The sequence below is a fragment of the Carex rostrata genome, chromosome 24 (genome assembly GCF_964058835.1).
Source record: "Carex rostrata chromosome 24, lpCarRost1.2, whole genome shotgun sequence".
Classification (NCBI taxonomy): Eukaryota; Viridiplantae; Streptophyta; class Magnoliopsida; order Poales; family Cyperaceae; genus Carex; species Carex rostrata.
This window is the reverse complement of record NC_135941.1, coordinates 2,220,609-2,240,807: the sequence shown is the minus strand read 5'-3', so window position 1 is coordinate 2,240,807 and position 20,199 is coordinate 2,220,609. Positions and strand designations below refer to the sequence as shown.

Below are 20,199 nucleotides of genomic sequence, written 5' to 3'. Positions count from 1 at the left end.
ATACAAAATTGGTACTGTTAAGCTAAACACTTGAGTAGATTTCCAGGAAAAAAATAATAAAACAACCAAAAAAAGGCTAAAAAAATACAGAGAAAATCCTGTTCCTAACTCATCATCTATAAACTATAATCAATTCTAAAACAATGACCACCCAACTAATGCACACAAAAAGTTGCATCATTTATTTAGGCACCCACAAAAAGTGGTCGAATTGCATCCTTAATATCTCGGTTAAATCTCTGCTCAGAGAACCTCTGTGCACGGTTCCTTGCCGAAGAAGCAATCATCAGCCTATCTGTGTCTGACATCATCAGAACTTTTATTATTGCATGAGCATACTCTTCTATGGTATTGGCTAAGAACCCAGTTTGTTGTCCATCTTCTTCTAATACTATATCCATCCTAGGACCAGCCGAATTATGTGCTAGAGAATTAAAATTGAAATGATTCATGAGTTTGTAAGTGGTGATTCTTTATTGCTATATATATATATATATTTTCAGTACTGGTATGTAACTATGTATCATCACCACTTAATTGGATAGAAGTATTACATGGAATTAGCATAACTCACCAATTGGAATGGCACCAGCAGCCATGTATTCCACTACGCTAATTCCAAAATGCTCATCAACCATCGAATGAAGCCCAGCTATAGCACCCCCTAAAAGTTTCACTAAATCCCTGATATAAATAGTCAAAACCTATGTTATTGCTAAATTAATACATTTTCTCTTCAGGAAAACATAACAGTGACATTAATATTTGGATCACAAAGGTGAATATTCAAGATAAAATAGGTTATATTGACAACAAACTTATTTGACAACCGTGAGCAAACCGATCAATGGTTATCAAAACAAAAGAAACTAAAATTAAAGACACTTTTTTCTATAGTTTAGATAGGTTGTGTATCAAATTTGGTGGAGTTTGAGAACTAATTGGTCATCAATCAAACAGTTTGAAATTGACGGTTCAGTTTTAACCGGTGCTTGATTGGTGATCAAACGATTCCCAAGTCTAACCATATTTTTGATACACAACCTATCTAAACTGTAGAGAGCATATTTACCATTTCAATTGTGATAATTATTTTACCTGTTATCACAATTGTCAAATAAACAAAATTGTCAATATCATCTCATTAGAAATATTGTTCAATTTTTAAAAATTCAAAATAAGTACCTGTACAATACATTACTATGAAATTCGACAAAATCATCCAAATGAAGTTCAGTGCATCTCTCTTTAAGCTTTTGCAACCTATTTTCATCATCTTTATTTCTACAGCTGCCAACAAACTGTAGCTTTGGTCTCTTTTTGATATTATCCAACGACTCTGAACTAAGTCTCTCCAGAGCTAGTGCAAATGCCTCTAGCTGGAGCCCATGTGCCTGAAAATTATATGTATAGTTACAAATCAATTATTAGGGTCTTAAGTGTCTATCAGTTAGGACCTCTATTAAAATTGATCCATTCATTCATACCGAGAGAGATGAATTGAAATGAAATTTAGCATGGTTTGAGATAAGAAACATTGACTTTAAATAAACAGAAAAGTTATGAGCACAAACCTTTTCTGGCCGAAATTGTGCAACAGATATAAAGATAAGCAGCTCAGCTGGCCTTTCCAGAGGAAGCAGCTGGTTCAACAATAAGAAATCTAACAATTACTCTAAACAGAATTAAAGAGAAAAAAAAAAATAAGCCTCAACTGCTGATCATTTCATGTAACCCCGCAGACAATTTCAAAGAATGGAGTTTCATAGCATGTACCTGTAAAGATGAGGTGTCACAAGGTGGGTAGACCTTTCTGGTACGACCAGGTATCTTCCAAAGCTTTTCTATGTGGGATGCAGTCCATGATGAATTCACCACTGCTAGATGAGCACAGGACCCCACCAACCCATACAACCAACTGAATATCGAGTAATATATCACTTTACATCTTGATAGCCATACACTGTCATCATAAAGAGTTATACCTTGTCAGGAGGCCATCTTCCAATTCTAAATTTTTTTTCTGAAATAATTTGCAGGGACTTGAGAGTACTGTACAAGAGTTTCATACCAATACTACACAGTATTCAATAACTGTTTTTTGGTGGACTGTCAAACGCATAGCATTTATATTTTGCTCTTTGCTGGCTTTTGAGCTTTTTCCTTGGCTGATTATGAACAATTATCAGTAGTATGTAATTTACCTATCATGTTTCATATATGAAACAGGCACTTGTATGCCTTTTATTCAAAAATACTACACAGCATCAACAGGTCTTGGTTTTCCTTGTTTTTTTTATTGCTATCACCAAATGTGTCAGTACCATATCTCAACTCAATCGTACCAGGTGAGCATACATAAGACCTAAACATATTAAAATTATGTCTCAACCTAATAAAAAACACAATAAATCAATGAGGAATAACAAATTAAATATCAGCCGTACCTTTTGGCAATTAGAGGGTCATTATTATACATAGAGCTGCGACCAGTAACCCGCGCAACCATGTCAGAACTAATTGTCGGGTAGTGAGTGTAGCATATCACTTTACAACCAAACAAACGGGCTAATGGGTAAGTGAAAGCATAACCGCTTGTGTCAAAGTAAAATTCAGGGTTGTATTTGCATAATGCTTCCCATGAGAGATAAACTGACCCAAGGCTCTGTCCGATCATGGTAAACCGGGGATATGTTTTCTCATCAATCCATTTCCTTTTAAACAAGCGAATAACCTAGGAATTATTTATTCAAATAAGCCATCTCATTAAGAGCTATTGTTAAATGAGAAAATAAAATACCTCTTGATTTTGCAGAGTTTTAAATTTTGATGAATTTATTACGTAGGAATTTCATATTTTTTTTTTTTAAATTTAGTTGACCTTTTGAAAAAAACTCACCTTGAGAGTTAAAATTAGTAACTAGACCACTATTTTCCATTGGTTCAGAATTATCACATTGAATGATTGAATAGTTGAGCCTAGAAACCTAAATTAATATGAGAAATGTAAAAAAAGTGTGGACCTGACCTTAGGTGCACGCAATAGGTCTACGCCGAATCTGTCTCGAGCGCGAATGGAGAGGCTCTCAGGCGAGGCATTGTCTCCGGTGAACACGGCACACTCTAAACCTGGATTCTCCTCTTGTATGGCCCGTACGGCACACCACAACACTCTTTCTCCACCTCCACCGTCGTTGGTGTATGGATGAAAGAATCCGACGGATTTCTTCCGAGTTCGCCTTGACCATACTACGGTTAGAGAGAGCAAAAGGAAAGTGGCAAGTAGTATTGACAATATTGCAATCGCAATGGCCATTGATGGAGCTTTGGGGTCTGATCTGAAGTGCGAAATATTAACATATAAACAGAGGTTAACAGATAAACCATAGTTTATGAATTCTGGAACAACAATCACCTTGTGTGCGGAAACCACTTCGAGGAATTGTGTCAGTATCACCTGTATTTTTTCCAGAAAGGAAGACCTTCCAGTGAGTGTTTTTCTTCCATTTCTAGCATAAAAGATAATATTATAATTTCTAGGACAACAATTAATAATAAAATTAAAGAAGTACCAAGCGATTGATTTAAAAGCTGGAAGCATGAATCGAAAAAAAAATTGTTCAAAGTACCTTGCAAGATCTGATCAATATTTACAGCCCTGCCACCAAGCGAGGCAGACAGGTTGGAGACGGAAGGAATGAACGGGAGCAGAGGCGTCTTCTCTGGCGGATGAAAGAGAGTCGAAGGAGAAGAGGTGGAGGCCGCGAGAGAGAAGATGCGAAAGCGAATTTCTAGGTTTTTTTCATCCGTCGAAGAGGAGCGAGAGTGAGAGGGAGGAGGAAATTCTCTGATCGGAACTCCAAGAGCGACGGGAATTGATTTCGTTTGAGGAGATTTGGAGAGAATTTGGCTCCGGCGAATTCCATCAAATTTAACGAGAATTGATTTTGACGAAAAAATCGACAGCGGCTTGTGTTTTCAAATAGGAAAATTTTATAAAATATACTTTCTTACAAAATTATTAAACAAAATATCCTTCTTCAAAACTTATTGATATAATATTTTTGTGGGCTCTTACTTTTTTTCTCTTTTTCCATCCCTCTTCCTTTCAAATTCGGTACAATAAAGATGTGCTTCAGAGGGAAAGAAACTCTTCATCAAAGGAAAGGAAGGTGACACGTCCTCAGTTCGGAACTGTCCGCGACATTCACTCGCTTCAAAAGTGAGGAGATCGGAGAGGAGAGGAAGGGAAACTCACCGTACAAAAGCTTTGAAATCTATCCCCCTGATTCGAGATGTAGAGGGAGTAACACGCGCTCATCTTCCTTCACCTCTGGAGCACGTCCTAAGTAAATCTGGACCATGTTTTTAACTTGACACGAATCTCAAAGCGGACCTCTATAAGTATCCTGTATCTATAGACACCGAATTAAATTTGGGGACCATGTTTTTAACTTGACACGAATCTCAAAGCGGACCTCTATAAGTATCCTGTATCTATAGACACCGAATTAAATTTGGCTCAGCTAAAATTAATCTGGACCGTCTATATATATTGCACGTTAGATACCTGAGATACAGACTCCCTACTCTCACTTCCTGTTCACTCCCTTATATATTTTTGACACTTTCTACATTTAAATTAATACTCTTTAAAAATCTCATGACAAAGAAGAAATTGTAGGTAGGTTTTCATAATCTTTTTGTATTTGGCATTTTTTTTTCTGTTACTGGATATACAGTTTGAATATCATATACATATCGTGGTTTGGATCATGACTTTCTCCCTTTTTTTGCTTTTTTTTTTAAACAAGTCATGTTCACTTCTTTTTTTAACAAGTCATGTATTATATAATAATCAAACTTATATGAATATGTGGAAAAGCGAGATACATCATGATCCCATCCCTTTAATTTGTTTATTATTTTCTATCATTTGGTTCGAATCCGTTTAGCAACATAATGCCTTTTCTACATATTTGTTTGATATTGCATAAATATGATTTATGTTTATTATATTCTATCATTTGGTTCTAATCCGTTTACCTACATAATGCCTTTTCCACATATTTGTTTGATATTGTATAAATCTGATTTATGTTCAGCTCGACCATGTTACCAGTACTCATGCATTCTCCTTCCACTATAAAACAGAACCTAAGTAGAGAAATTTATAATAATAAGAATTATTTTTCGGAATTTTGACTGAAAATAAAAATAAGTTGCAGACTATTTGTTGACCCGTCAACCTGAATCATTTCCTTTGTAATATATGTTTTAATTTAATTTTCTGTAGTTGCATGTTGGTCTGATGCATTCCGTTCTGTGTTTAACCCTAGCAGGCTAGATTCATTACCAGCATATAACTCACAGTTAGGCTTCGTTTGCTGTTTTGAATCTTTTGATAAATTGAAAGAGGGACTCATGCATGTTTCAATTTTTTATTATAATTGAATGCTTGAATTGGTGTCTTGCTCTCTATCTGTAAACTGTTCGGCGTTCTCACTGGTACTGTTCGAAAGCCTGATAAAAATCCGAGAAAACAGATCAGCACCTAAAAATAATTCTCTAGATAGAAAAAGGTTGTTTTTGGACGGATTCTGGGTCATAAAAAACAACGGTTTTCTATCTATTTATAAAATTAGTAAAAAAATTTCAAAAAATATAAAATTTAGTCTCCAAGCACATTTCAATATGAATATCATATTAAGCGGTCCGAATCGACTGTTTGATTTTCTAAAAAGGAGATATAATTATGAAGTAAAACAAGATCTTTATTTCGCAACTCATCAGAGACGGATCCACATTGATCAGGGAAAGACAGTACTCTATTTTAGAATTTGAAAATTAAATTTGATCCAGAACCCTTTGCCCACCTCTAGAAATGAAATTGCCCTACCCCTGTCCAGTCCAACTTCGAATTTCTCAGCCCAAACTCAAAGAAATGTTACAGTCCATTTTATGACTGTCGCAGCCACTCTGAAAGAAAGAAAGCGAATCCCTCTGCTCTGTGTCGCACATAGGGAAAAAGCCCAAGGGCATTCAATTCCAAAAAAATATATAGAGTTAGGCTGGGGTGCTATGGATAGCATAGAGGCATCTATGCTACGGCTCAATATTCGAGTTTTCAAAATTCAAACGGTCGATCCGAACCGTTCATCTTATTCTCCATATTAATATCTGCTTGGAGACCAAATTTTACATTTTTCTGAATTTTTTTACTATTTATTAAGTATTTTACAAAATTGTTGATCCAACGGTGGCTGCACAAAACAGTAAAACCGTTAGATTAGCGATTTTCAAAGTGGCTTAATAAATAGTAAAAAAATTCAGAAAATTATAAAATTTGGTCTCCAAGCAGATATTAATATGGAGAATAAGATGAACGGTTCGGATCGACCGTTTGGATTTTGAAAACTCGAATATTGAGCCGTAGCACAGGAGGCCACTATGCTATCCATAGCACCCCAGCCTAACTCAAATATATATATATATATATATATATATAGAAAAAAAATAAGAGCGAAAAAAGATATAATTTTAGGGACTGTTTCATGAACTTAAAAATTATACATTCCACTATGCCTTTGCCATCAACATAGATTTTCTTTAATTGCATACAATTCATGATTTCGAACAAACCAAGTAAAATGAGAGATAATTGTCTGTCTCAACATGATATCCATTTAGCAATTATTTATTAGAACTATTATTTATTTAGATGGAATTGAAATAAAAGATACCAAGGTTACCTCAAATATTCAATTAGTAGAGCTTTCATACTGATAACGTGTTATAAAAAAAAAAAAAAAATAGACAAGATAAGATTAAGTATAAAGGATGGCAAATATTTTTTATTCATATATTTCTCATGTGTACAATACAATATTACAAAGGTTCTATTTAAAAGCTATCTAAATTAATTACAATAAAAAAATGAGAAAATGAATTTCAATATTAATGGAGTATGAATTTCAATAGTAATGAAGTGGAGAAATAAATATTGATAGTCATGACTCATGAATATCTACATTAATAATTTTATTCATAACATATAGATCTTTATAACAAATCCAATAATTTTTAAGTCTAATTACTTAACTCCACCTACTCTGCATCTTCTTAATGGTCCCCAATCAATTCAACGGTTTATTCATGTGCATTGAAGTGCCAATAGGAACTGCACATGCCATGTCTTTCTTATATAAATGCAACATCGGAAGCCAATAATTCAATATTCATTATTTTATTTTATTTTTGACAATGTTGGCAGAAGCTACCAAATCAAAATATGAAACAAAAAATAATAAAAATTATATCCATTGCCTCTTTCATATCTATCTCAATTTGCCCTTGCAAATTTCATCCACAAAATTCCCTCCTCATTAATTCGATCAACTAAATTCATTGAAGGTGACACCTTATTCCTTTGCTTCCACACAAACCACACCATACAATCCAACCTCTTTCATTTTGAATTCCATCTGCCATAGCTGAATGCTTAGACCTTAACCAAGTCTGCTCAATAGAATCTCCTAACACCATTAGTCTATTCCCAAGTGATTAGACAATCGGTTCCAAACAGACCTTGCATAAGCACACTCAAAAAGTAAGTGGTTAGCAGTTTCACAAGCACACGTAGTGCAGAGAACACACGGCGGCTCACAGTGAATTCCCCTTTTATCCATTTGATCATGCGTGAGAATTCTTTGTTTCAATGCCAAGTAAACAAATATCCATTACTCCTGTTATCTATATTCATTACTTCGTTACATCTGCAATGAAGCTAATGCTCCTACTCCTGTTGTCTATGCCATGTCTTAGCCATTGCAAAACACATATAACATCAATTTTTAGCTTCGGCAACTCATACACCGATACAGGAAACATACTTATTCTAGGGTCACGGAATCTGACACCTGGGCCAGTCGTGTCAGGGTACCCACCTTATGGTATGAACTTCTTTCATCATCCAACCGGTCGCAACTCTGATGGGAGATTGATACTGGATTTCATTGGTAAGAGTTATTTTTTAGATATTTCATGCAATGCAATTAATCAACAACATTATTCATTATTGTTGTTTGCGGTACAACTAAAACATAAGGATTAAACAAATCAAAGGGACAGTTATACTCCAAAGCCTTGGCATAGATATTTGTTTTTGTTTTTTCCCATTTTTTTTTGTTGATTTCACATATGCATGTTAAGTGAAAGAAGTTGGGGAAAAGGATTAAGGCTTCATATTAATTCTCTGTGATAGACACTGAAATCAGCAGCATCATAACCGTTCGTTACAGCATCAGATGATATGAAGTCGATGGATCCTTGGGAAAAAAATGGGGGCAAAAGAAGGGATATTTGACACTTTATGGATCTGTGGAAGTCCAACAATTTGATCATATATGAAAAAATGTTGATCTGACAAATATGCATTGTGTAGTATTAAAAACTCTTTTATTAATTTTCTTCTTTTCTTTGTGGTCTTTCTGTGCAGTTTTTAATATAAATGTTCATATCTTCTACTTTTCTTGATCAATTTAATTTTAGGGATTGTTTCATGAACTATTTACTTTTCGCTATCAAGGAGATAACATTTAACTGCAATAAATAAAAAATTATACATTAATTCCACCGTACCTTTGCCATTAACATTATTTTATCAATTGCATACAATTCATGAATTGGGACAAACCAAATAAAATGAGAGAGAATATTGTTAAGACTATAAATTAGTTTTAATATTGTTTTATCTAATCAGCCCAAGCATTTGATCTACCGTTGGTTCCACCATACTTGGCTCACAATGGAAGCTCTCAGCATGGCATGAACTTTGCAGTTGGCGGTGCAACGGGACTAGACTATTCCTTCTTTGTGAAAAACAATATGACATTTCCTTTTCTTTTAAATACAACTCTAAATGTTCAACTTGGATGGTTCAGGGAGTTGAAGCCTTCCCTTTGCACTTCATCTGAAAGTATGTATCTCTGTTTTAAAGTTGTATCGCGGGAAATTTGAATTAGTCAAGTCATCAGGCGGTTGATCGCCTGGTAAAAGCATGGTGTTAATTCATGATAGCATGTGAGCAACCGTTTATATACAAAGTATAATAGTTCAGCGAATTGACCTAACCAATAATGAATCTAGCTTCTAACTGAACCAAGTGGAATAGCTCAAGACCCATAAGCAAGCACACTCTCATCAATTATTTAACGAATTAATCTTTCGTTTAATTTACTTTTTAGCTTGCAGGAAATTCTTTCGTAAATCACTCGTAATTGTTGGAGAATTTGGTATAAACGACTTTGTCATTGCATTTTTTGCTGGGAAGTCCTTTGCTGAAGTTAAAAGCTATATTCCATCTCTTGTTAAAGTCATTTCAAATGCAGTTGAGGTTATTATTGAATTATCTTTTCCTCTTCTTTTATTGGTGTTGTCACTTATTTTAATGTTTTCTTCTATAAGTTCTATTAAATATAACAGAACACTGTAAACTCAGTGGTACCGTTCAATCCCTTAAATTTATTGTATTCTTGTAGAGACTAATCTGGGAAGGAGCATTAACTATTGTGGTACCAGAGAATGTGCCATATGGGTGCTTACCAATGATTCTTTCAACACACCAGAGCAAAAATGAAACAGATTATGACACTCATACCGGGTGCCTAAGGAAATACAATGAATTGTCACTGTACCAAAATAAGCTCCTGCATAAAGCCGTCAATCAGATTAGGTTAAAATACCCGCACGTGAGACTCATCAATGCAGAGTATTATCGTCCCATAACAGATATGCTCAAGTCCCCTAAGAACTTTGGTATGTTATCTTTTACCATTAATGTTGTAGGATTAAACAATAGCTTCGTAAGTTCCTCTTTCTTACCAAATTTATTAATCTGGAATTAAAAACAACATGTGTGAAGTTATTTCCCGATCAATTTTCATTATTTATCATTATACTATAGGATTCATAAACACACCACTACGAGTATGTTGTGGAGGAGGAGGTCAGTATAACTACAATGTAAGCAAGGGATGTGGCATGCCGGGTGTAAGCGCTTGTCAGGATCCATCGACTTATGTGAATTGGGACGGGGCCCATTTAACAGAGGCTGCTGCTCGCTTCATTGCCCAAGGTTGGCTTAGAGGTCCTTATGCTGATCCACCTATTTTAGCTGCAATTCACACTGAATTACCTAAACCATTGGGTCATGAAAATAAGTTACCAAACAATATCCTAAATAATTATTCAATGGGAGAGGATCTATCTGTGGTACCAACCAGATACTTGAATGATATTTAGTTCAGAGTAGATTCTGAAATTGTTTTGTTTTCAGAGCTGAATAATTATGAAGATCTGGAATCGAATGAATTTCTTTTGTTAATAGTACATTCATTATATACTGAATTAATCACTTCGGGCACAAAAGCTACTTAGCTACATATGATGCAAAATTCTAAATATTCATTATACACAACATAACACGTTAAAACATGCATGCAACTTAAATATAAGCATATGGTACGAATAATCTTTCAGAATAGCATGTTACAAAATAATACTTTACTTAATTCAAAGTGCAAGTGTATCCTTTAAGGACATAAGTGTCATTTCTACTCAAATGAAATCATCTCTTGTATGATGTATACTTTCTAATCAATAATTTGAGATGAAGTCAATTATTCTTTATTTTGATTCTGATCAACTAAGTTTGATTAAAATTCATCTCTATTGAATTGAAATCAATTGAACTCAAAATTTATTGTGTTCTGAAGGAGATAAAAGAAAGAATGTTAAATTTCTATAAAAACATTAGATATTAAGATATTTTTATGGAGAAATTAGATACTTTAGAAGTTTTCAAGGATACACTAGAAATTTTCTATTTTTTTAAGGGAAAATTTCTAGTGTCCATTGAAACTTTTGAAATAGTCAATTTTCTCATGAAAAAGTCATAATATTTAATATTCCATATATAAAAACTTCACATACTTTTTTCCATCCTTATTTTATTTTTTAACCTTTATTAATGTAATTTAAAAATTAAATTAACCAATTTACCCCTTAATTTAATGGAGGTATAATTTATTCTAATTGTCTTCTTCCACTTCTCCCCTCCCCTCCCCCATGCTAAAATGCTTCAAGTTAGCAACGTCACAAAATGAACAGAGAAAAAGATGGAAAAGGTGTGAATTGAATGTGTTGATTAGCTTCAATTTGTGAACTAGACGCAATAACAGCTTTTGGCATATTACAACCGCTGTTCTTGTTTGTATTCATTCAAAATTTCTTTTGTGAATTATTGGAAAAAAAAGACAACAAAGGAAAGAAAAAGATGTATACCTCCTTAGCATTAGGATTAGAGGGGGCAATTTCTTTGGTGGTTAATTGTGGGGTTTGTGCTCCCCCCAAATTGCATACATATGCCCCTCCGTGTAGTCTTTGGTCACTATATGTGAAAATACCCAAGGCAACATGGTGGCATTCGCCGCACCAATCCGTCGCCAAAATGGTTGAATGAAATTGTAACTTGCATCCTAGAATCCGGCGAGTAATTGTCACCATGACCGACCAACATCACCTCATATGGTGCATAAAGTAATTGTTTGAGATAGTTTTTTTTTTATTGAACATTGGTACCAGCTACCAAATTACAAGAATTAAGATGTGTTTAAAACTACAACAGCCAACTAAAACTCCAAAAAAAAAACAAACAAACAAAACTACACAGTATGCCTCCGACCCAGTATGCCTCCGACCAACTCCCTGAGCAATGCCTCGTTTGAGATGGCTATGGCATGTGGAACCATAATTGCATCAATTAACCCATCGGTATAGTGGGATAGTGAGCAGTGATCGACCCAAACATCACGTGCACTGTAGAGAGAAATGCCATCGCTGTCGGATTTTATTCTCTAGCCGTAGTGAATTGGAGAAGACCGAACATTCACATTGCCGGCCAGTACACAGTCGTGCACATGGATGTTGTGGATGATGACGTTGGATACATACTGTGCAATTCACAATGTTTTTGGTCTTATGATATTACAAGATGGCACTAGAAATGTATGCTATTATCTCTGAACAAAATGAGAAAAAAAATGATGCCTTCGCACTTTCAGCGGTCATGATCTAGTGCTTTGTTGGCTCAATATCAGAATCGCACTTTTAGTTTTTTGAGACTCAATATTGCATTGTTGGCTTCTAGAAATGTTGTTGTGTCAGCAGAATTTTAGTTACTTTCTTGCCTAGTATAATTAATTTTAAATCATTTTGGTAATGAATTGGTTTTTAATGGAATCTACCCTTGGTTATTGCATATTTTTTCATATTGAAATTAAGGAATAAAAAAAAACTTTCATTTTTGCATTTCTCATTTTTGGAGGCAATCAGCAATATCAGCTTTGATTGCTGACAAACACATAACGAACTAAAAAATGCAATTCTTTCTGTGCACCACACAAGTTTATCTCAGCTACAAATTGCGATTTTGGAGTGTTAAATACATACTGCCATTAGACACATTGGTACCTGTAATCGTGAGGGGTCTAGAGTAACACGGAGACCTGAAGTTGTCGTAAGTAATGAAAGCACCTGCAAAATTTGAAGGTACGTCATACGTGACACTTTTATTTAAATTTAAAAGCTATATTGATTAATATAATTCATCCATAATTATCAACATTTTATAAGGGTGGGCGAACCGGAGTCAACACAGCCTCACTGCTTGAATGTTTAATTTTTTTTTTAGAGAGTTGTGGAATTAAATTCACTGGTTTCATTAAAATCATATCGTCATGTCCAACAATTACAAAACATACTGTTTAGAAAGATAATAACCACAAACAACTTAACAGCTAGCTGCACCATAATTTACCAAAATTCACAAAAACCAAATGAAAACATAAACACAAACCAAGCATCAGTAATCAAGCAAATTCCAGTCAACATCTTCTTCATTCAAGGCAGCGCCAGACATTAGATTTAGCTGGTTGTCAGGCCCAGAAACCTCCCTGATACTGGTTAAAGACAACTCTTGAACTGGGGCCTCCTCCGCCATGAACACCGGGACCTCCACCGCCGTTCCATTAAGGCAAACTTTGTTACGTTCAAGCCAGATAGTTCACAGAACTGCCCCTCATAATAATTCAATTATTAATATGTCCTTAAAAGAAAGGACAAATCAAACATCGAAAGATCACTAATGGAATGACATTGAAAAGAAAAACCTTTTCTCTTTTTTTACTACCTACTTATTGTTGTCTCGAAGATGAGAAGATCTTTGAGAGGGCCCAATTAGCTTTATATATTTGTTATTACTGATATCACGCTTTTACCGAGAGAAATAATTCGTTAGAGATACTTCGGGCCCAATGAGATCAAGCCCAAAGACTCTATATTATTTTTGTTACCAAGTACCAACAGCACGTTTTTACTCGGATAAATAAATTAGATTGCTAAAGACCTTTACCCAATTAACTATATACATTCGTTGCCTACGGCCCATTCTAAAAAAAAAATTATATATTTGTTATCACTGATAGCACGTTCACTGAGATAAATGATTAGTTCGCTAAAGATACCTCGTGATGAAATTTAATTAATTAAACCTAGTATATCGGCTGTTATGTAGCTTGCATCTCAATTCTCACATATCGGATGCCCTGCATGTCGCAAATCATTACCTTTGCACTGTTCATCTGAAGCTGAACAAACTTCCAACTTGAACAATTTTCAAAAAGAAGGAAAACAACAAAAGTTTCTTTAAAAGAGCAGTTATGCAAGTGACGTCCGTGAATTCGGATTATTTGAAACATTTTTCTGTGACGGACTATGTCACAATCTAATTGTTTGGTATAATGATAAATTTGAAATTTAAATACATTAGGCGATGTTTAAAATCATGATTGAGATATAATGCTATATCTAGTTTAAAAATATTTTATTATTTTATAAGACAAAATAATCAGCTGATCAGGAATTGGAAATTCCATTGGCGCATTTCTCAAGGGACGGGATCACGGGATCCAATCAGTACAACACCGCTTTCATACACCATTTCTTCTGTTAGACTGACCATTGGGTCCCGTTATATATCTAACAAAAGATAACCACTTTCATTGTCTCTTTAATTAGTATTTACCTCATTAATTAATAGTTCCGTATTTAATTTATTTGTTCTGCTCGCTCGCTCGCTTTCTTCTTCTCTTCTCTAGCCCCACTATTACGCAAACCCCCCTGCCTTCCCCTATAAACCTCCTATCTCCTTCTTTCTCGACACCCCAAATCAGATGGCCAAAGCCGATTCGAGCCATAGCGAATCCGGCCGTAAAATCATAAGCGAGAACGCAAGAGACGACTCAGATCTCCCGCCGGACTCTGTAGTTGTCCCTTATTCGCAAGAAAACATCTGGCACGATTTCGGCACCGCTTACGACAGTGAAGATTCGACCAGAGCATGTACCAATCCGAAATCCAACTCCAACCCGTTTCCTTGGTCTAAAACTGGCTCCGCTTCCAATCGGGTCGCCGCCACGAATCTCAATTCTACGCCAATCATCGCTCTGCCTGGCAAGACCCATCGGCCCGGATTCTGTCACCGTCCGCCATCAATCTTTCCTAGAGGTCGCAATACCGGGTCCAAGAAGACGGGTCTGGCAGATTCTGAACCCGGTTCACCAAAGGTCTCCTGTTTGGGGCATGTTTTATCCCAAAGAGAGAGGGGAAGGCGTAGGATACAGAGACAAGAAAGAGGAGAGACAGAAAAGAAGAAAGGGGTTTCGTGCTGCGGTGGCTTCAAATTAAAATTACATCGTGGCGGCAGCAACAAGAAGAGAAGAGAGTCTAAAACGGAGGAGTCCGAAGTCCGGCAGCCACCGCCGGAGAAACCTCAACCATCTACGGTGGTAGAAGTCAGGAGATCTACTTTGGAGGAAGTTCAGCAACCAGAGAAAGAAGAAACCAAGCCAATCCCAGAGGATGTTCAACCATCGCCGGAGAAGTCGGAGGTGGAGGCTGCACCTCCGGCGATTTCAGGGATGAAAAGGTTTTCTTCGGGGAGGAGAGCTGCGTCGTGGGGTGATGACGTGGTGGCTGAGAATCAGGGGCAGGAGGCCCCAAAAAGCGATTGACTTGGCATGAGGCGTGGAAGTGGGGACCACGCTGACTTGGCTGAAGGTTTGGGTTTGAAATTCTTCTTTTCTGAGGTTTAATTTGTGATTTGTTATCCTTTTTTGTTAGGTAAGAAATATATTTTCTTTCAGGACCTTTTCAAATTTTTCATTAGATATATTACAAACTGATAGCGATTTCGGGTGGTTTTGTATAAAGGTTTGTGTACATAATTTGGATTGTTTAAAGACTTCTATTTCTACGAGCAGGTGGGAACCGGGAATTGCTTGCCTTTATCTTTGATTATTGGAAAAAAAAAAAACACTAGAAATGTGAGTTAATGTCAAGGAAAATTTGAATCGTCACCCTCAGAATCTGTCCACTTGTTGCGGGCCCACTTGTTGCTGTGTCTCTCTCGCCGGTTGCTTCATTGTTCATTAAAAATTAGTTATAACTAGTTAATTATTAAGTGTAGTTATTTATTTAATAAAGTAATTGTTGTGTTAATAATATAGCAGTTTAAAATTTACAATTTTAAAATTATACTAAATAAACTTTTTCTGTTGTGAACATAAAATAACTATATTATATATTTATAAGTAGAGGAGGGATCTTTCTACAACATTTGTAAGTTACAACATCTTACAATAATTCAGTTTCGTAATTTTTGTAGTCTAAACAGTCAATCCAATTCGTTCAACATGATATCTACATTAAAATGTGCTTTGAGATCAAATTTTATATTTTTATAAATATTTTTACTATTTATTAATTATTTTGCAAAAATGTTGTTTTTATATAATTTTGGACTACTGAAAAACAACAGTTTTGTAAAATACTTAATAAATAGTAAAAAAAATAAAAAAATATATAAATTTGTTCTCCAAGCACATTTTAATATATATATCATGTTGAACGGTTTGAATCGATTGTTTGAACTTTAAAAATTATAAAACTAAATTATTGTAAGATATTGTAACTTACAAATATTGTAATTAGATCCCTTCTCTTATAAGTAATATGATTTGTTAATTAAATATAATTATATGTTAGTTAAAATGTCATATTTGTTGATAACTTGATATCATAAAATTAATTTGAGTCTGATGGATAACATATTTGACTTGTCTTTTCATTTGGTTCGTCTGAAAATAATGATGACCAAACACATAAGCTTCGTACAATATAACAAGAGAGTCTATGCTACCATATCAAGGGTTAGTTTGTAATACTGATTAATAGTTTTATTTTCAAAATCTTAACTGTCGATCCGAACTGTTCAATATGATTTCTATATGAATATGTATGTGCAAATTGAATTTTATATTTTTTACAATTATTTACAATTTTGTAAGATAGTTAGAAAATCACTTGAAAAAATAGTATAAAAATTCTAAAAAATATAAAATTTGGTATGCAATTACATATTCATATGAAAATCATTTTGAATGGTTTGGATTGACTGTTAAAATCTTAAAAATGAAAATATTAAATCAAATCGTCATGTGCATAGTACCATAGACTCACTCATATGACAATTAACTTGTCTTTTCAGTTATAAATTTATGCAAATTTAAATGATGTATGAATGATTGGCAAATATATGCGTCCAATTAATTAGTACTGCTCATTCATAATATTTAACTAGATATTATCAATATTAACTAGTTAAAATTTAAAAATTGAGATCTAATAGTTAAAATATAAAATAGGTGGACAGTGAATAAATATGATTTTGATGGATATTTAGAGAATAAATATGATTGATGGCATTTAGATGAATTCTAACGATAAGTATATTTCAACAATCAAGAAAAAGTGGAAAATGTGTCTGCGTTTATTGCAAATTAATTTGATGGCGATAACTTCAAAGTAAGAAATTAAGGTGAAAGAAGATGATTTTAACGCAACTATATATGTTACTAGCTATGCTCGCTAGTAGTTACATAACCCATTACTGTCTAATTTACTATTACAGCTGTGTAAAAACCAACGCAAAAAAACTGTAATTTATATCTTATCCATAATCCATAGACAATAACCGAGTCTACTGAGGTCATTTCTTTTAGTTCAGACGGCATGATACTCTAGAATAATCTAAAAACGCATGCACATTAAATATTAATTATTTTATTATCCATAAGCCCGAGTATCGTCAAATTAATCATGCTGCTAAAACGTGTTCGTTTTTTGAGAGTTGATCTGACTGCAACTCCGTCTCTCGAATCTCTCTCAATTCGGGCGCTTCTTTTTGTTCTTTTCTTTTTGGCAACACATTTGGTTATTATTGTAGATAATTGATAGTGTAGTATAGAAATCAGGTAGAAACAACCACAAGTTATTGGGGGTGAGGAATTGAGGATGTGTGTGTGGAGGGTGATTTAAAGTGTGAAGACAACTATTTAATACTATTTAGGGATGTTGTTGTGTTTGAACTTTGAAATTTTCGATTGGATTTTTTTTTTTTTGTAAATATTAGACGTTAGAAGGTTTGTTCTCATCTGAAATTTTAGTTGTGATCTATCGGTACAGATCGACTTTGTCTCTCTCTGAAATTATTTTTGCCTCTCTCTGGATGTTTGATTTGTAATTCGGGTTAAATTTAGTATTAAAATCAAAATAAATTTCTTGAATTATGATTGGTAATTAGAATTATAAGTTAAAGCATCAGAAATTATAAGTCAGAGCATTAAAAATATAAGTCACAACATTTTTTTTATTGAGTACTTAATTAGTTAATGGGTTTAAATTAAATAAGTTATTTAAACTTGATTTGATATTTTTTTTGCCCCCACCCCCCGAAAATCCTGGGTCCACTCCTGCATAATCGTCGATCATATAGCACAAATTTGACCCCCAAATATGCTGATAGAGAATGCATTTGTTGTGTTGTGGAAATTTTATAAAAACAAAAAAAATCCTCCATGTAGCTTGCTTTATAGTGACAAATTCGTTTTTAAGAAATATTTTAATTATATTTAAAATTCATCATTCATTTACAAAATATATATAATTAGGAAATAGTCTGTTTATATATAAATACAAATAATATATCATAATAGTGACATTTTTTGTTATGTAAATAAATTATAAATTTTATTAATAATTTTGAATAAACAGTGTGTTTTACTAGGTCATTGACTACCGTGAACGGAGTCATGTTGATTGAAGGAATGGTGTCAATTAATTCTAATTATTATTTTTTTCAAAAACTTTATACTTTATCTTATTTTATGTATAATTTAGAGTAAAATATTATAAGTAGTAATTATTATTTACTTTTGAATTCTATAACTTGAAATTTTGACTCAACTCTTGATTAATTGTAAAAAAAAAAAATGTGTTAACCGTAATCGAATATAATTCAGGAATATATAAATATATAATACGAACATATGTTCAAAACTTTGTTATTGTAATGATTGTCAGAAGCCGTGTAAGGGTGTGTTTCTAATTTTCTATGATGTAGGCATGTAGCATGCTTCTTGGAAAAACAAAGGGAGATAAGACTAGAGTTGAAAAGGCTCCAAAAAGTGATAGACCCAAATTGTGAAAACGAGTCAACAGCGATTGTCAAAAATTATCGATGGAATCAGATGCCCATTGAAAGCTGAAACACCAACTAACCCAATAATTAAAAAAAATATATCATATTGATGATTAATTTTGCGAGATTTTTGTTTATCCATTTCACGAGTTTATGAACAATTATTGAGCACCAAATAAAAATTTCCGATGTTTGGTTGGAAGTTAGTGCTCTAAATGTTTTTCTCAACTCGTCCAGCTCTTTTGTTAGATGGTTATAAATTTGATAATATAATTTGGCAATTATTGAAGTCCTATTTTGCAAGATTGCAATCCTTTAAAATGTAATTTGTTGATTTGTTAGTCCAACAAATCAACGACCAAATACAAGATAAAGAAGCTTATGTCTAGGTTTCCATAAAAATAAAAATGTAGATAAAAGCATTTAAGTGTAATAACTATCTAGATTATTCTAGAGTCTTTATCGCAAGGATATTATTTCCACAAATCGATTGATGACGTCACGGATGGAAGCACGCCCCATGTTGAATTTATTTTATTTGTTTATTCTAATTTCAACTTTCAAGTAAGGTATCCTGTCAATTATCAACCACAAACAAAAAAAAGGGCCCGTCAGTCTCAGTCCGTGTCGGTCGCTGTGCGGAAATTTTTTGGAAATTTTTTATTAATAGAAATTGAAAAAAAAAGATAGAGAGAGAAATAGAAAGAGTGCAGGTTTTATGATATTGATAGAAAGATCGGTACAGATTTTACCGATTATAACAATCAAAACAGTTAGGATAATCTCTACCCATCCTAATATATTCTGGATTTTCTGTGACACCGTCTTCAAAACAGGAATAGCAACAGATCAATTCTTGATCTTCTCAGGCACCGTCTTCACAGAAGATCTAAGATAAGTTAGGATGGATATAAATTCTGCCTATCCTAAGTGTTTTGATTGTTATGATCGATAAAATCTGTACCGATCTTTCTATCAATATCACAAAACTTGCACTCTTTCTATTTCTCTCTCTACCTTTTTTTTCAATTTCTATAAATAAAAAATTTCCAAATTTTTTTATTTAAAAATAATAATATAAATAATATAGAAAATGGATAGATGACTGTAGTATGTAGATTTTATGGACGAAATCAAATTAATGATTTAGTTTCTTTGATATACTGACCTACTTTATGTGTTCTGTCACAAAAAATCTTTCCAACCACTGTGTTATTTCTAATGAAACACTTAGTGATGAGTCTGGCTATTATTATATATTAGTCTCATTTCAGTCTATATAATATTAACTCCAAAATTTATTGAATCAATTTCAAACGGTGAATCCAAACTGTTCGAACCGATCTACTTCATTAGTTGTGCATTTATATGTAAAATTTATAATATTTTGAATTTATTTGATATCAAGTCAAGCAGTTAAATGTGTGAGTTTTAAGTTAATTTTAATACATTCATTTTTCAACATTTTTACCACTTAATTTGATACTAAAATAACTCGAAAATATAAATTCTTTTTGCATGTAAATGTATCACTCATAAAG

The 20,199-nt window shown here is 33.6% G+C and overlaps 3 protein-coding genes and 1 pseudogene across 5 annotated transcripts; 2 read left to right on the top strand and 2 right to left on the bottom strand.

Annotated features, from left to right (window-relative positions):
• Window positions 1-8: 8 nt before the first annotated feature.
• LOC144575532 (GDP-Man:Man(3)GlcNAc(2)-PP-Dol alpha-1,2-mannosyltransferase-like) lies at window positions 9-3,932 on the bottom strand. 3 transcript variants are annotated; one of them, XM_078325712.1, is made up of 9 exons: window positions 3,630-3,932; window positions 3,416-3,509; window positions 3,029-3,338; window positions 2,448-2,734; window positions 1,777-1,963; window positions 1,575-1,643; window positions 1,186-1,394; window positions 575-684; window positions 9-424 (listed from the first exon to the last, which is right to left on the bottom strand). In XM_078325712.1, the coding sequence occupies exons 3-9, from the start codon at window positions 3,314-3,316 to the stop codon at window positions 186-188; spliced, it is 1,389 nt and encodes a 462-aa protein (XP_078181838.1). In that variant the 5' UTR covers window positions 3,317-3,338; window positions 3,416-3,509; window positions 3,630-3,932; the 3' UTR covers window positions 9-185. The 3 variants fall into 3 exon arrangements, with proteins under 3 accessions (XP_078181838.1, XP_078181835.1, XP_078181836.1); XM_078325709.1 differs by having other exon boundaries at window positions 3,029-3,333; XM_078325710.1 differs by having other exon boundaries at window positions 3,029-3,333; window positions 3,416-3,932.
• Window positions 3,933-7,456: 3,524 nt separating this feature from the next.
• On the top strand, window positions 7,457-10,411 carry LOC144575929 (GDSL esterase/lipase At1g28580-like). The gene is made up of 5 exons (XM_078326186.1): window positions 7,457-8,018; window positions 8,762-8,977; window positions 9,246-9,394; window positions 9,540-9,816; window positions 9,965-10,411. The coding sequence occupies exons 1-5, from the start codon at window positions 7,718-7,720 to the stop codon at window positions 10,300-10,302; spliced, it is 1,281 nt and encodes a 426-aa protein (XP_078182312.1). The 5' UTR covers window positions 7,457-7,717; the 3' UTR covers window positions 10,303-10,411.
• A 679-nt stretch (window positions 10,412-11,090) lies between these two features.
• Window positions 11,091-13,060, bottom strand: LOC144575263 (putative pectate lyase 12; annotated as a pseudogene).
• Window positions 13,061-14,185: 1,125 nt separating this feature from the next.
• On the top strand, window positions 14,186-15,379 carry LOC144575832 (uncharacterized). The gene has a single exon (XM_078326077.1). It carries the CDS (start codon window positions 14,292-14,294, stop codon window positions 15,129-15,131), a length of 840 nt encoding a protein of 279 aa, XP_078182203.1. The 5' UTR covers window positions 14,186-14,291; the 3' UTR covers window positions 15,132-15,379.
• The last annotated feature ends 4,820 nt before the right edge of the window (window positions 15,380-20,199 follow it).